This window comes from Notothenia rossii (assembly GCF_949606895.1).
Source record: "Notothenia rossii genome assembly, chromosome: 9".
In the NCBI taxonomy this organism is placed as follows: Eukaryota; Metazoa; Chordata; class Actinopteri; order Perciformes; family Nototheniidae; genus Notothenia; species Notothenia rossii.
The window spans coordinates 8,959,476-8,973,598 of NC_136907.1; the positions used below are offsets into that span (position 1 = coordinate 8,959,476).

General features: G+C 41.1%; 2 protein-coding genes across 4 annotated transcripts; one reads left to right on the forward strand and one right to left on the reverse strand.

Moving 5' to 3' along the window:
* Nucleotides 1-300: 300 nt before the first annotated feature.
* smpd1 (sphingomyelin phosphodiesterase 1) lies at nt 301-6,174 on the forward strand. The gene is made up of 9 exons (XM_079647407.1): nt 301-471; nt 656-911; nt 1,818-2,138; nt 2,881-3,161; nt 3,481-3,654; nt 3,897-4,068; nt 4,276-4,352; nt 4,538-4,683; nt 4,768-6,174. Exons 2-9 carry the CDS (start codon nt 705-707, stop codon nt 5,184-5,186), a joined length of 1,797 nt encoding a protein of 598 aa, XP_079503533.1. The 5' UTR covers nt 301-471; nt 656-704; the 3' UTR covers nt 5,187-6,174.
* A 2,099-nt stretch (nt 6,175-8,273) lies between these two features.
* tpte (transmembrane phosphatase with tensin homology) lies at nt 8,274-13,946 on the reverse strand. Of its 3 annotated transcripts, none has more exons than XM_079651480.1 (19): nt 13,883-13,946; nt 13,004-13,094; nt 12,810-12,890; nt 12,692-12,739; nt 12,436-12,597; nt 11,820-11,939; nt 11,089-11,188; nt 10,875-10,938; nt 10,707-10,771; nt 10,481-10,541; nt 10,316-10,397; nt 9,936-10,024; nt 9,746-9,807; nt 9,576-9,656; nt 9,233-9,338; nt 9,051-9,148; nt 8,868-8,963; nt 8,706-8,776; nt 8,274-8,608 (listed from the first exon to the last, which is right to left on the reverse strand). In XM_079651480.1, the coding sequence occupies exons 1-19, from the start codon at nt 13,929-13,931 to the stop codon at nt 8,509-8,511; spliced, it is 1,626 nt and encodes a 541-aa protein (XP_079507606.1). In that variant the 5' UTR covers nt 13,932-13,946; the 3' UTR covers nt 8,274-8,508. The 3 variants fall into 3 exon arrangements, with proteins under 3 accessions (XP_079507606.1, XP_079507607.1, XP_079507608.1); XM_079651481.1 differs by lacking the exon at nt 13,883-13,946 and adding an exon at nt 13,540-13,844; XM_079651482.1 differs by lacking the exon at nt 13,883-13,946 and adding an exon at nt 13,260-13,470.
* Between the last annotated feature and the right edge of the window lie 177 nt (nt 13,947-14,123).

The following is a 14,123-nucleotide window of genomic DNA, read 5'->3' on the forward strand; positions in this document are numbered from 1 at the left end:
GATTATTTTCACATCATTAAACAAATCAACAAAGTAACTAAAGGTAGGCTACTAAAAAACATAGTTTAAAACATTGAAATACTCTAGTAAAGTATACTTTCCTAACAATTTTAATTAAGTGCATTACTTGAGTAAAACTCCTTAGTTACTTTACATCACTGCAAACATATCTCTCCTCAGAACATCAGAGCTAAATTGATCCACCAGCTGATGTGAGTTACAATTTTCTCTGGAGAAAGGGGAACAAAATGTGCCACGTGACGAGTCAGCTGACTTTCTGTGGCTTTTATAAATCCCAGCAGAGAGGCTCACTCATTACAAGTCAAGCCCCTACCGACGAGCACACAGTAGGGCTTTTTTCTGCAGCACAATTTGTGGAAGTAGAAGCGGAACTGTCTTTACTCAGTCCGCCTTGTGTTAACTCCACCCGGGTAAGAAGACAACGACCCTCCGGTCTGCACTTGTTTGAAGGTACAGTAGCAAAAAACGTGCTAGCTAGCTTCTTGTTAGCAAGCCCGGTTTTGTGTCGAAACGCTTTTACATGTGTTTGTGTGTGACTCATTTATTCTCAAGTTGAGGTTTTTAACTACACCGCTGAGTTGTACTTCCTTGACACACCTCGCTTTTTGTTCTGCGTTTCTCGTGTTTCTCACAGAGGCTGCAAACAAACATTTGTCACCGGACACCTGCTGTCACTCGGGACCATGCAGCTCCCCTCGCTGCCCTCCTGGTTCCTGTTCACCTGCTCTCTGGTGCTGTTGTTCTGGTCCTGTGATCCTGCACCGACCTCAGAGCAGTCTAGGCTGGTGTTGATGAAGCACTTTAGCCGCCCCGAGGTCGGATTTAACTGGAGGAATGTCACCTGCCCCTTGTGCAAAGCAGTGTTTACCATCCTTGATATCGCCCTTTTGGTATGTTTGAAAATGTGTCCTACTCGTGCTACTAAAAAAGATGCTTGCATTCTTTTAACATAATGTTGAAAACACAGTTACCATTATACATTTATCATTATTTCAGGGTCATTTTGATAGACAGTTGTGGGTCCTTTTTTTAAGGTTCAGTAGGTTCAGCTGTAATTATTTGTATTTAGTTGTAACTGAGAGCTGTTGATTAATCGTAAGGGTCCCTCAAGTTTTATAATTTAACAGTTTAATCTTCATCATGGTAGTTTAATCAAAATGTATTTCAGTGTCAAAGCAACAAACATTTTATCTTTTTAACTGCATTGTTCGCTTGGTGTCACTGCAGCTTATTCTTTTTGGACAATATTTAATTTATTATTTGAACATTGTGACGTGTGCAAAGTTGAGATGATGATTTGACTAACTTCCTGTGCCATTATGCAAAAACAATTGCTTATAAAAGTTGATATCAATTATTTGGTGACTAAATCATTTGGGTTAACTAAAGTTTGCAAACTACTGGCCATGTGACCCTAGCACATATGGAAAAGGTCCTATTGTTTGCCCATTAAAAAAAAAAAAACATTTATTTTAATAACTTCTAGGTTGATTGCTGATCACGCACTGAAACTCCCTCACGAGATCTTGATAATGTGGTCACTTTCTGGACCTAAAGTGTTCCTGTAGCTGTTAACCTCCAAAAACACTCTTCCTAAATTGGTTTGATACATTTTTATTCTAATAAAAAATGTAAACATTAAACTTAAGTGTGACTTGTAAAATAGTGTTACAGTGCCTTCTAATCTAATGAGTTGGAATTTCAGAATAAAACAGATTTTAGCTTGGCTAATTTCTTTAGGGAGTTTTTAAGCTTTCACTTCTCTCATCCTACTCTGCCTATGTTACCTCTCCTAGAGTGACACCAACGAAGAGCGAGTGGCGAGTGCAGTGAGAGAGGTGTGTATCCGTCTCCACCTGGCTGATGAGCAGGTGTGTCGACAAATAACGGAGTTGTTCCGGGACGACTTCATCCGGGCCCTGCAGCAGTCCTTGCTGTGGCCCACTGAAGCGTGTGCCCTGCTGGTGGGGCCGTCCTGCGGCAAATTTGACATCTACGCCCCCTGGAACATCACTCTGCCGAAGGTCCCTAAACCTCCTGTTACACCACCCTCTCCTCCCAAACCTGGATCTCCACAGAGCAGAGTCCTGTTTCTAACTGACATCCACTGGGACCAGGTGAGTCATTAGCAGATTAGCAAAAGCAGAATTTATCTGAATTGCTTCCACCTCAAATGTTGGTATGAAGTTTTGCTTTAGTGACTTTTTGGCCACGATCTGTTGAATTTTTTGAATATTGGGTTGCAGATTAGAATTTTCCAAAGGGGGGGTTCGTTTAGCATGAAATACTTGAAATAACTAAAGGATAAGTTAAAAAAGAAAGTAGAAAAAAAAATGAGGTCAACGAGAACTCTTTCTGCTATAAAGTGAGCAATGATTGAGTCAGACCTAAACATTTCAGATGTGTGTATCTCACACTGCACTGTAGGTTTTATTTATGTACTTTTTTTTTGTTTTTCATGTTATCTTTGCTTTAAAATTTGTGTTTTTAAATATCCTTTTATAATATGTTTCTTAGTGTCTTTCACTTTTGTAAAGCACTTTGAATTGCCTTGTGTCTAAAGGTGCTATATAAATAAACTTGCCTTAGTACCGACAAATTCCCTTTATATTTTACCTGTTTTTTTTTTTGTTCATGTAAATACACAGATTAAATGAGTTTCATATTGCTAGCAGCATTACAACAAAAAAGGACTACAATCTACCCCAATCCTAAACTGAAGTTACTGATTTACTAGAAAAAAATGTTGCAGTTATTCCAGGAATTTTGGATTGACTAAGCACAACACTCCTGGAGAATTAAGGTCACATGATTGTGTTTTGGAGCCCTAATTCTAAAAATAATCCCCTCTACCCACAGGAGTATGCAGTGGGCAGCGCCGCAGACTGCAAGGACCCTCTGTGCTGTCGTGCAGACTCGCGCCCTCCCAAGTGGAGGCGCTGGGAGGCGGGGTTCTGGGGAACCTACAGTAAGTGTGACCTGCCTCTGAGGACCGTGGAGAACCTTCTGGAGAACGCTGCCAGAGACGGACCCTGGGACTGGGTCTACTGGACCGGAGACATCCCAGCGCACAATATTTGGTCTCAAACCAGGAAACAGCAGCTGTCAGAGCTTACTGTCATCTCCAGGCTCATCCACAAGTAATGCTTTATGTTATTTTATAACTACAGATAACTTTGCCATTTAGTTTATCTAGTTAGAAATACAATACTATTTGAAACACGGTGTTAAAATGTCTGACCTTTTAGCCATGTTGCCGGTGAGGATGTGAGGATCGTTTTGCTGGTGATCAGTTTCTTCAATTCCACCCTCAAATAAGTGTTGTTGTACTCTGACCCAAAACCTTGATAACATACGTGATGTTTTTAACTGCAGCTTTGCTCAGATGTTTGTCATGAGCAACCTGGAATTGATCCTAACGGCCATTGACTCTGTTCTTGTTTTTTATCTCCTGTCTAGATACCTTGGACCCCATGTGACAGTGTACCCTGCTATAGGGAACCATGAGAGCACACCAGTGAACAGCTTCCCCCCGCCCTTTGTTCATGGCAACAGGTCCATGTCCTGGCTTTACGACACGATGGCAGAGGAATGGTCCGCATGGTTACCAGAGCAGGCTTTGAAAACTTTGAGGTTTATATTTTTATTATATCTAAAAACGTTGTTGTACAAGTCAGGCCACCCTGTAGATAAGACATAATTCACGTTGTTAAATACAGTAGTCACAGAAAACGAGATCATAAATGGTGTTGACTTCCTGCGATTTTACCTTTAGTTCTGATCACATTGTTAGTGAACAGAAGTGGTCACATTTCTCAGAATGTTGTTCCCTATATTTGACTGATTACTTCAGCTAAGTGTTGGTGTGATTTCAGATACGGAGGCTTCTACACAGAGGAGATTCAGCCTGGTCTGAGGCTGGTCTCTCTCAACATGAACTTCTGTGCTCGAGAGAACTTCTGGCTGATGGTAAACTCTACAGATCCTGCTAACCAGCTGCAGTGGCTGGTCCATATCCTCCAGGACAGTGAGAACAAGGGAGAGAAGGTGAGTACAGCAGCTAAAACAAAAGATGTCGGAACAGTTTGATTTTGCCACGCTTAATGCTAAATGTGGATAATGACTCCATGGCTTTTTCATTTTATTTCCTTATAGTCGCTGGTGTGATCATGTGATTGCAATATAATGTTTTTTACTAGTGCGATCCTTTTTTTTGTTTTGTTTACGTGCTGACATTTCTCTTTTTTAATTCAGGTTCATATCATCGGTCACATCCCACCAGGCCTCTGTCTTAGCAGCTGGAGCTGGAACTATTATCACATTCTAAACAGGTAGCTGCATTAATCATTCAGACCTAAAGAATCCCTGAACTGATAATAATTAAAATTCCAATTTATAGCATAGGATACTGTCAGTAGTCTGGGGGTCTTGCCTGATGATCACTTCCAAGTTAGCTTGGCTGTTTTGTATAGATAATGAATAAGCGAGTATCATTGAATGTTTTTGTTTTTTCCAGATATGAAAATACAATTTCTGGGCAGTTCTTTGGCCATACACACTTGGATGAGTTCCAAATGTTTTATGACGAGTCGACAATGAGCCGCCCTTTAGGAGTGGCTTTCATTGCTCCCAGTGCCACTACTTACATCAATCTTAACCCAGGTGAGTTCATAAACTATTGAAATGACCTCTCAACGTTTCAGAAGCACGCGGTATACAAATTGTAAATACTTTGTCCTTTCACAGGTTTCCGTGTTTATTATGTGGATGGGAATTACAAGGGCAGCTCTCGGTTTGTTCTTGACCACGAAACCTACATCCTGAACCTCACAACGGCAAACCGAAGTCCAGGAGCGCCGAATACCCCGGAGCAGAACCCCATATGGACCCTGCTGTACCGCGCCACCGAGGCCTACGGTCTGACCAGCCTCTTCCCGTCTGACTACGACGGGCTGATGCGGACCTTCATCAACGACGACCGCAGCTTCCAGAAGTTCTGGTACTACAGACATAAAGGGCATGTGTCGGAGCACTGCAATGAGACGTGCAAAACTACGATGTTGTGCTTCCTGCACAGCGGGCGCTACGACGAGCTGGAGCAGTGCGACCTCTTCAACGGCTTTAAAGGAGAGATGGCCCGCGCTGCCAGAAAAACCCTCTGTTGACCTGAGGACGTTTGGACTTAATGTGTGGGTGAGAGCTGAACCTGTGAATAGAGGAAAGACCTTTTTCACTGGTGGGTCAACGGGGATTTGTTTTTGTTAAAGTATAAAGACTATTCTCGCAATGGTCAAGGGTTTTGTTGGCCTGACTTTATGTTCTCAGTTGGCCTTGTATTATCGGTAATGGTTTTTACAAAGATTGTCACAGCCTCTGGTTTGTTAAATGCTATTTTGCCAATTTGGTAAAGACGGGTTTTGTTTACTTGAAGTCAGGTCACGGTTTTCATGACTTAAATTATATTGTACTGACTGGGTGCCTTGTATCAGGAAAGATGTGTTCAACATATCTATCCTTATCGAACATAATGCAACTTTAAAATGCCTTTCTACTGCAGAGAAGATTCATCATCATCATCATCTCTAGATGTTTATCAATGTTAAAGTCCTTGAGATTTATCAAGATTAAGGGCTTCATGACCTCTCAAGACTTCCAATGAAATAAAAGTCCTTTCTTGTAAATTGCAAAAAAATAACAGGAACTTGTATTTTGGGCTGTCGCACCCTTTAAAGGTTGTAAAGCAAATCAATAGTCCATTTATGTATTGCACTTTGTGTATAAATGGCCTCCTTATTTCTCAGGTTTGAGCTTGGCAGAGTTGCTATGCAGCACACAGTACCTTCACCCAATCATTTGACTCTCCTCATCAGCACCTGTGGATTTAGGTTGTTAAATTATTTACTTCTCACCATCTGCCTCAGCATAGACTCCTGTACACCCCAACAGTATTTCTCATTAAGGGTTACTTCTGTCTGCACTTTATTTGTTGTCTAATGTCCAGGTTTGATAGACCCAAAGTGGGACAAGCATTGGAAGGCTTTCAGCTCTTGGTTTGCAACCTGTGGTGTATTATAAGTGTGACAAGTAATGCAACTTGTAAAATGAGCAATGATTTAAAGAATGTATTAATTATGAATAAAAGATGTATTTGGAGATATGTCTACTTTTTGTTTGTGTCAAAGATGTTAACACAATCGGGGGGGGGGGGGGAATACATTGACATCGACATCTCAAAAGTAAGCATACTTAACTTTTATATTGTAGTATTTGTATCTGCTGCCTAGTCTTAAATGTGAAATGCAAATCATATGAGATGGCCATTAATATCGCAAGTGCCAGTATTCACAAGTTCTCAAACTGACATGTGAATTTGTTTTGTCACCCGGTGTTCTCATAACTGGTTTCTATTTAAGTGTTTCTGTGGGTTTCCCCTTACTGATAAAACTTGATGGGCCTTCAGTAGTAGATGTCAGGGTGTCCGCGGGGTCTTAAAAAGTATTAACTGTTAAATCAATTTAGCGAAAATTAAGGCTTTTAAAAAGTATTAAACGGCATTTTCCAAGGTATTAAGAAGGTTCACAGCAACGACAACATGAAACACCCTTTAATTTACTGAAACGACATGTCGGGAAACCCCACAAGGCGGCCCCATGCATAGCGCGCCGTAAAATGCTGCTTATTTTAAGTTTCGTTGCCTTGCTCCGCTCTGTGTGGGGGGGAACTAAACGACTACGGTAGCGGGTCCCAAGGTGGGTAGACCGGCATACGCAACGCTCTGGGGGTCCAACGGCTCCGTGTTTGCCCTATATGATCATTTTCTGATAACGATGAAATAGCCCGCCTCCCTCTCCCCACGTCTCCTGCTGCTGCTGGGCTGTCAGAAGAGGGGGAGGAAAAGAGAGGCAGTCACCGTTTATTAAATATTATATTATTATACAGAGAACAGAGTCGTTATCAATTTGTTTTAAAGCTCAATAAATAACAAAGAATACCTCTGACCGGCACTTTTCTAATTTTGTACGGAAGATTTAAACTTTAACGGACATGTTGACCGGCGGAACACTTTTTTTTTTACGGAAACTGCCGCACGGTCCCATCGTTCCTTGGAAGAGGCGGAGAGGTGGGTGTTTTTCATCTGCTGGTGGACTACCTGAGAGATACAGCAGGAGAACACGCCGTCCACCGCGGAGAATAAACAGAAGGGCAACCATGGCAACCATGCTTCGGGGTCTTCTTCGCTGCTTTTGGTGTATTTCGGGCGGCAGCAGCGCCACTTACAGGCCTGACATATGTACTACATCATTTCCAGCATTTCCAGCGGTCTATTGTGAACGGACACGTTAATGAATCGAATGCGTGTGAACGGAAGCCTTTTTTGCGCTTGCGTATGCGTTTTACCGTATGCGTCCTTGTGGGGCCGGGGTCTAAGCCAAACTATATCCGGTCACAGAGATCTGCTATTTTAAAGTAAAGTCAACACATATAGACCCTAAATATAGTCTATATTAAGAACGAGAAAAGTCTTAACATATATATCCTTTTTTGTAAACATATGACAAATGTGTGAGGGTGATGACGTCAGAGCATCGTCCTATGTGCCAGGGCTTAGCCCCGGACAGCCCCAGCCCAATTTAACCCCTGGGTATTTGTGAGGGAGCTCCTATATGGCATTACCCCGCTGAAGCTCACCAAAGTTTAACATATTTCATAGTTCAAAGTTTTGTCAATTGTTTTGTTTATTGGTCAAATAATGGTTTCCAATGGTTTCTGAGGAGTTTTACTGGAATGAAAGAGCACAGAGTCTACAGAAGCAAAAAAGCAGCATACTGCATTAAACCTGACCTTCACAGAGAGGTTGAAGTTCATGTGGAAAGGAGGCTTCAGTAGTCTGTCTGCACTCTGTTTAGTTTTGCTATCTTACAATCAATATAGTAAAGTGTGTTGCCAATGTAACCGGTTAGAACTCAAAGTTGCAATGAGGTCTTAAAATGTATGGAAAGGGTCTTAAAAGGTATTAAATTTGACTTCAGGATTCCTGCATATACCCTGGATGTTCAAGAACAAATCTTCTAAATACTTCAGGGGGGATTAATTAATACTGGCACTGGCAGGAAGTAGTGCTTTTGTCCAAGAAATATACTGTCAGACAACTGCAGCATAAACTTTTAGCATTATAATTTCTTCAAGCGCAAATGTTTTTCTGACTTTTTCAGTTCTATTAAGATGCTTAAAACAGTTGCCACACAAACTGATTCACTGGAAGACATATCATTTAATGGGAATTCTTCACATATTATACATTTCAGTTTAAGTGCCTCAGCACTGCAGTCTGACTTAGTGCCTTTCAGATTGTACAACATATTTGATTCAAGTAATGCCTCTTCAATTTTAACATTACACTCATGGTATTCACTGTACCCATTCCAGCTCACCATCAATACAAGTAAAACTGTAACAAGTCATTTATCTTCAGCTTTCTAAAGGCTTTTATTCAGAGAAGATCATAGAGACACCAAAGTCCTCCTTGTACAGGTTCCAGGTCTTGGGTTTGTGAGGGTTGTCCAGCTCGTCTCTGGGTAGAAACAGCCTGTGGATGGAAAACAGTTCCCATTCAGCACGAATGTCAACACAGACTAGCAAAAGATTTGAAATGTGGGGCTTAAATAATTGCATGAGAAACACACTTGTTATCCTCTATGAAGGAGGTATTGAACCAGAAGTAGAACGGAACATCTTCATATCCTTTCGGAAGACCCTAAGGGGAATGAAAATGAAAGAAGTGAATCATCACGCCAAACACCATCTTAACTGACGTGTAGTTCTGAGGTGTGAATGCAAGCACTCACTGCACTCGACTCAAACATGACTTTGACATCCCCTTCAACCACAGGCCCGTTCAGTAGACTGATGACTGCTGCATTGCTGCCCACATCAGGAAATACCTTTTTTTTTTAAAAAACACATTCACACAATCAACAAATGTATCGGTATGACATGGGGAGTGAATGTGTCAAGTGTGTGAAACTTACTGTGCAGTTCTCCTGTTTGGCACACACACATTGAAACACCAGCTCTTTCTTCACAATTATCTTCACCTTGAGATCACTGCCATTACCTTTACCCACACCTGGGCAGAGGAGAAAAAAACGGTCAGATATTACGACGAAGAGATATGTAAAAGGATAAATTACCCTGAGCATTTTTAGTTCACCTGAAATTGAGTGGATGCGGATGCTCTTGATCCTGAGGCTCTTGGGTGGAGGCATCTGTCTGTTGAACTTGGTCTTCATGACCTCGTAGTACCCCACGTACCGACTCTATTGTTCAGACAGTTCAAACATCTTCACCCAGTGTCCAATGTTTTATACGAGGAAATATCACATGATACGATTGTGTTTCAAGAAAGATAAATCCTGTTTATACAGCATGTTGCTTTCACCACATCGTAGTTTCATTTGACCACAGGGAGGCGGCAGTCAGGTATATTTTTGTTATGTTCTAAAGACCTAAAGTAAGGCCTCTTTACAAATATTTCCGTCAGAGTGACTTCTTACCTGAGAGGGCGTCTCTACTCCCTGAAACTTTGAGCTTTGACTCTTGTCTGTCCTCCTCTCACCAAAAAAGTCCAGACTATCCTGGTAGACAAACGGAAAGGAATGTAAGAAAGTGTTGGCAAATGTTTTCCTTATTCATTAACCTTGCCTGTACAAATCTGAACTGTAACCTGTGCGCTCTCGAACTGGTCGCTGTCAATAAGCCAGGTGCACACCAGAGTACCTGTGCGTCCTGTAAAAGAGAGCAGCAGAAGTTAAACTAAGAGTGAACTTAAAAAAGAGTACACCAAACTAAAGATTTATTTAACTCAAGTTATTCACAAAACTGATAATTAATCAAGAAGAGATATGTGTCATCACCTTTCCCTCCTTTGCAGTGAATGGCAATGATGTTTTTGGGATCAGCAGACATCCACTCCCTCACGTTTGCTGTGTATTTCAGCATGTCCCTGAGACAGATAGTGGAACACAGTGGTAAAAGAAAAACATTGAGATAAACTGGCACACTATTACAACACATACTGCTGGTTAATGATACATTTAGTTTCTTTTGGCGTTAAAATACTTTGTGGAAAACGTTGCAGTAATTTCACACGCCTCAACCGGGTCAACCTAATACAGCAACATCATGACTGTGATAATAGAAGGGCCTATTGTGAAGCTGTAATCTAAAGGCTCTCAGTATAATTACAAACAAAGGGGAGAGTGAAACTAGACATCACACAGGAAATGTGACTCACTCCAACGCGGGGACATTGTGGTCATCAATGAACACCCGCTCAACCTTGTAGTGGAAGAACTGCGGGTCGTAGCCCTTCTCACCTGGAAACAAAATATGTTTGTATGGTTTGTGTAGTTCTATTTACAAGGAATGCGACATGTGACGAGAGGAGGTGCCTACTTACTGCACAGGTTGTAAACTTTATAGTGGTCTTCGTGTTTAGTGTCTAGGAACCTCGCCACCTCCTGCACAAAAAGAGAGGAAGGATAGGTTTTAGCACCTGTGGAGGTGTGTAAGAACTGTGGGATTATTTTATGTTCGAAGTTCCTTGAAATAATTCTGCCTATGATTGTATTTCTTTTAAAATTGGTAAGTGTTATTACATAAACCTTAAGTGTGCCCAGACTTACCCTGATTGGATTCCTGTAGAAGGACTGCTTTCCAGAGGAGGGGAAAGACATAGCAATGACACGGTCTAGAAAACAAGTTCCACTTCTTAATTTTTTTTGTCATTTATTTGTTTTTTCTGTCATGCACTTATGGAGCTTTTTTTAAGTCATACATCATTTAACACCTACCCGTCACATAGGTAAGGTCAAGGTCAAATCCATCCTTCTGATAGCGACGCTTGTTCTCAGAAACCTGGAAACAAGAATAATGAAATGATGGGAAAGTAGCGTAGTAGACATTCTCCGAATAATGCAGAAGGCTATTTCTACACAGCCGCTGTCCTCCAGTTAACTTAAGTACATTCAATGTTTACAGTTTCCTATGCATCCATGTTGACCTTACCATCCTCCTGGTGACCTTCTCCAGCTCTTTCCTCTGAGCTGCCAGTCTGAAAACCCTCACCAGGATTATTATTCTCAGGAAACGGAAAAACGTCACGACCCTGAGGAAGAAAGAAGTAATATATACTCTTACTCATCATTTCAAAAAATATCGTCAGTAGCAAAGTTCATACTGTAGAGTGATGTTATATATGGGGTTAGGATTGGTTGAAATAAAAACGACATGAACATACTGGAGTAACTGTGTATCAAAATCTCCAAATAACATTATTAAAAACAATAACTCTTCTGAAGCATTATCTTTTTTTGTGTCTTATCCCTTGTCAAATTAACAGTTATCACACAGAGCTAATTAAGAACTCATTTTTTTTGAAGACTGTTGTTGTTTTGATAGGTTTTTTTTGTATTTATTTTTTAAATAGTATTTAGGGCACTGGACACCAACACAGGTGTTTTTACGATTACCCCGACTGATTACACATACAGTCAGGTGGAAGCTGGGACTCACATGATGTCCCCAATCTCTACGAACAGAGGTTAAAGCTAATCAATCACAGTTAGTTCACAGACCTGGGGAGCAGTCTAATCAGGAAACATAGGTAAAAACAACTCCGTGGGTGGACTATGAGTGTGTGTGCGCGTGTTAATCATTTTTTATCCACCACAATAAAACCAAAGCTTCTAGTCAGCCATGTCTATCAGGTGCATGGAAACACAGGGGAAAGCAAGTACCTGGGGATCAGATCGGCTCCTGACAGGTCACTGAAGGTGTAGACCATGGTGACCACCAGCGTGATTGCCACAACACATGCGTCTATGATGTTCAACTTGGAGCTGAAGTAAACTTTGAACCTAAAAAGGTCAATTAAACAAAACATTAGACAATCAAACCACCCAGATCATGCAACTAATAGAGTCTGAATCCAACATTACTGTAATACAAGTATTTTTCAGGCAGGCTGCACTTAAACTCTGAGTCATTATGTTTCCCAAACATGGCATACATTTCCTTTCCAGCTTCCTCTTCTTACAGTAGTTTCCTGTTTAACAGCTAATCACACTTGATTTCTGCTGACAGGGGACTCTGGGAATGTTTGCGTCACTCAACCGTTTTTTAAATTCACTAGGAAGCAATTGTGCAATAAGCTCAAGGAGTAGATAAATTACATGTGAATTTTGGGAAGTAGATTACAAAATATTTCATCCTGTTACAGCAACTACCCAACAGTGCTGCAACCGTCCACCTCCTTACAAAGTCGCATCACATAATTAACATAAGCTTCACAAAAGACAAGATTTTTAAGTGTCTGCACCCCAACTGTATTCAAAGTCTTCTTTTGTCACTTACCCTTCCACATACACCCGCAGGAGAACGTCGGCGAGAAAGAATAAGGAGATGATGAGGGACACGGCTTCTAAGGCATCTCCAACCTCTCTGCTCTTGGTTGGCAGTGCCAAGTCCACAATCACCAGCACAAAGTCCACTATGATCAGTATCACTCCAAATATACTGGAGGAAAAGACAGATAGTTCAGCATCACCAAACAAAAACAGGCAACACGAAAAACGCCATTGGCATTTACTCCAAAAGAGTTCACACTCACCGAAATCCAAAAGACATAACAAACGGTGCAATCGTCTTGCGGAAATTGCTGAAAGAACGAGAAATAATTAATGCTTTTCACTTAATGAATGTACAATGTCCAATCTGAATACACTTACTGGTACATTGTGTCTGGTTCCACACTGTCATCCTTTCCATCTTCAATCTTCACGTTGGCATCCTCCATCTTTGCAACGTTTCTAATTTATATAAATAAAGATAGTTAGACATAAAGAGTGACAGAAGATATGCACACACAAAAGCAGGCCCAAATAACAACCCCTGCAAAACAGCAGGATTAAATATTCCTTACCCATTTACACCTGAATCTGACCCTGGACTGAAAAACACTGAGGACATGATGAGAGTGTCTTCCTTCTTGCTTTGTTCAGAACGTGTGGACTCTGAAAACAAGAGTTCACAACGATTACAACTCCCTTGTTCAGCATGTTGCTTTAATGTTGCAAAAAAAAGAACAGCTAGAGGGCAAAGACGCTGTGTCCTGTCCTGAAAACTGTATCTCTTCAGGAAAAATCCACCCTTTGCCAATGCTTTATCATGAAACTTACAGGATGCATTAGTGCTGTTTTCCTAACACTAATCGCTGAGCAACCTCATTAGTTCTGATTAGCGGTAGATGCAAAACATGTAAGCAAGCAATTAGCGGTTTGTTTAAGAAAAGTGAATTATCTAGCATTCCTCATAAACCTCTAAAAACAACAAACTCGATTTAACAGCAAAAACCACCCGCTATTCAGCGTCTCTAACCCGAGCACAGTCCCTTCTCCCCCTTGTTTGTTGACCCAAATTAGCCCCCAAAATCTAGCTAAACTCTCGCCGCCTGCTTACCGTTAGGACAGTCATTCGTATACTTTTACGTGAGTTTGTCTTGTGACTACAAAGGAAGACGGTTCAAAGTTTAACCGGGTGTCCATCCACTTTCCTCTTCGTTTTTTGCTAACGTAGCGGTTTTGGACTTCCTGGAGCACTGAGTGAAAAACGCTCAGCTCTACTCTTTTCTCCTCACAACCACTTTCACACGACAACTGACTGGGTCTAACATTCCATTTCAGAACTTTCTACCATTATCTGACTTAGAAACAGGCTGCTGCAGCCCTCTCATATCTCCCTCCTCTCTGCAACATCTGGTTTTAATTTAAATCGCATGCTCAAACACCAACATATTCCTTACCGAGATGGAAAAGTCTAACCGGTAGTTCAATGGCAACAGTGTGGAACATGTGTGGAAATTATATTTCACAATTAAAGGTGAGAGCCATTGAAATCCATATTGATAAAAGGGAAAAGCAAAATGTAGGCCAAACTGGAGAAAATATGGTGGGGTAAATTCTTTAAAAAGTCACAGTGCTTAAAAAACCCGTAGAAAAATCAACTGGTAGGCTATACTGATTAAAACAATTAAATTGGTTACT

Bases quoted from the DNA above. Each gene is read 5' to 3' on its own strand.
- tpte (XM_079651480.1), bottom strand. From the start codon at position 13,931: ATGTTCCACACTGTTGCCATTGAACTACCGGTTAGACTTTTCCATCTC. The intron at 12,891-13,003 runs GTAAGGAATATT...TATATAAATTAG, and splicing joins TCAGATTCAGGTGTAAATGG to AAACGTTGCAAAGATGGAGG. The intron at 9,657-9,745 runs GTTACAGTTCAG...TTTGTCTACCAG, and splicing joins ACCAGTTCGAGAGCGCACAG to GATAGTCTGGACTTTTTTGG.
- smpd1 (XM_079647407.1), top strand. From the start codon at position 705: ATGCAGCTCCCCTCGCTGCCCTCCTGGTTCCTGTTCACCTGCTCTCTG. The intron at 912-1,817 runs GTATGTTTGAAA...TACCTCTCCTAG, and splicing joins TCCTTGATATCGCCCTTTTG to AGTGACACCAACGAAGAGCG. The intron at 3,162-3,480 runs GTAATGCTTTAT...TCTCCTGTCTAG, and splicing joins ATCTCCAGGCTCATCCACAA to ATACCTTGGACCCCATGTGA.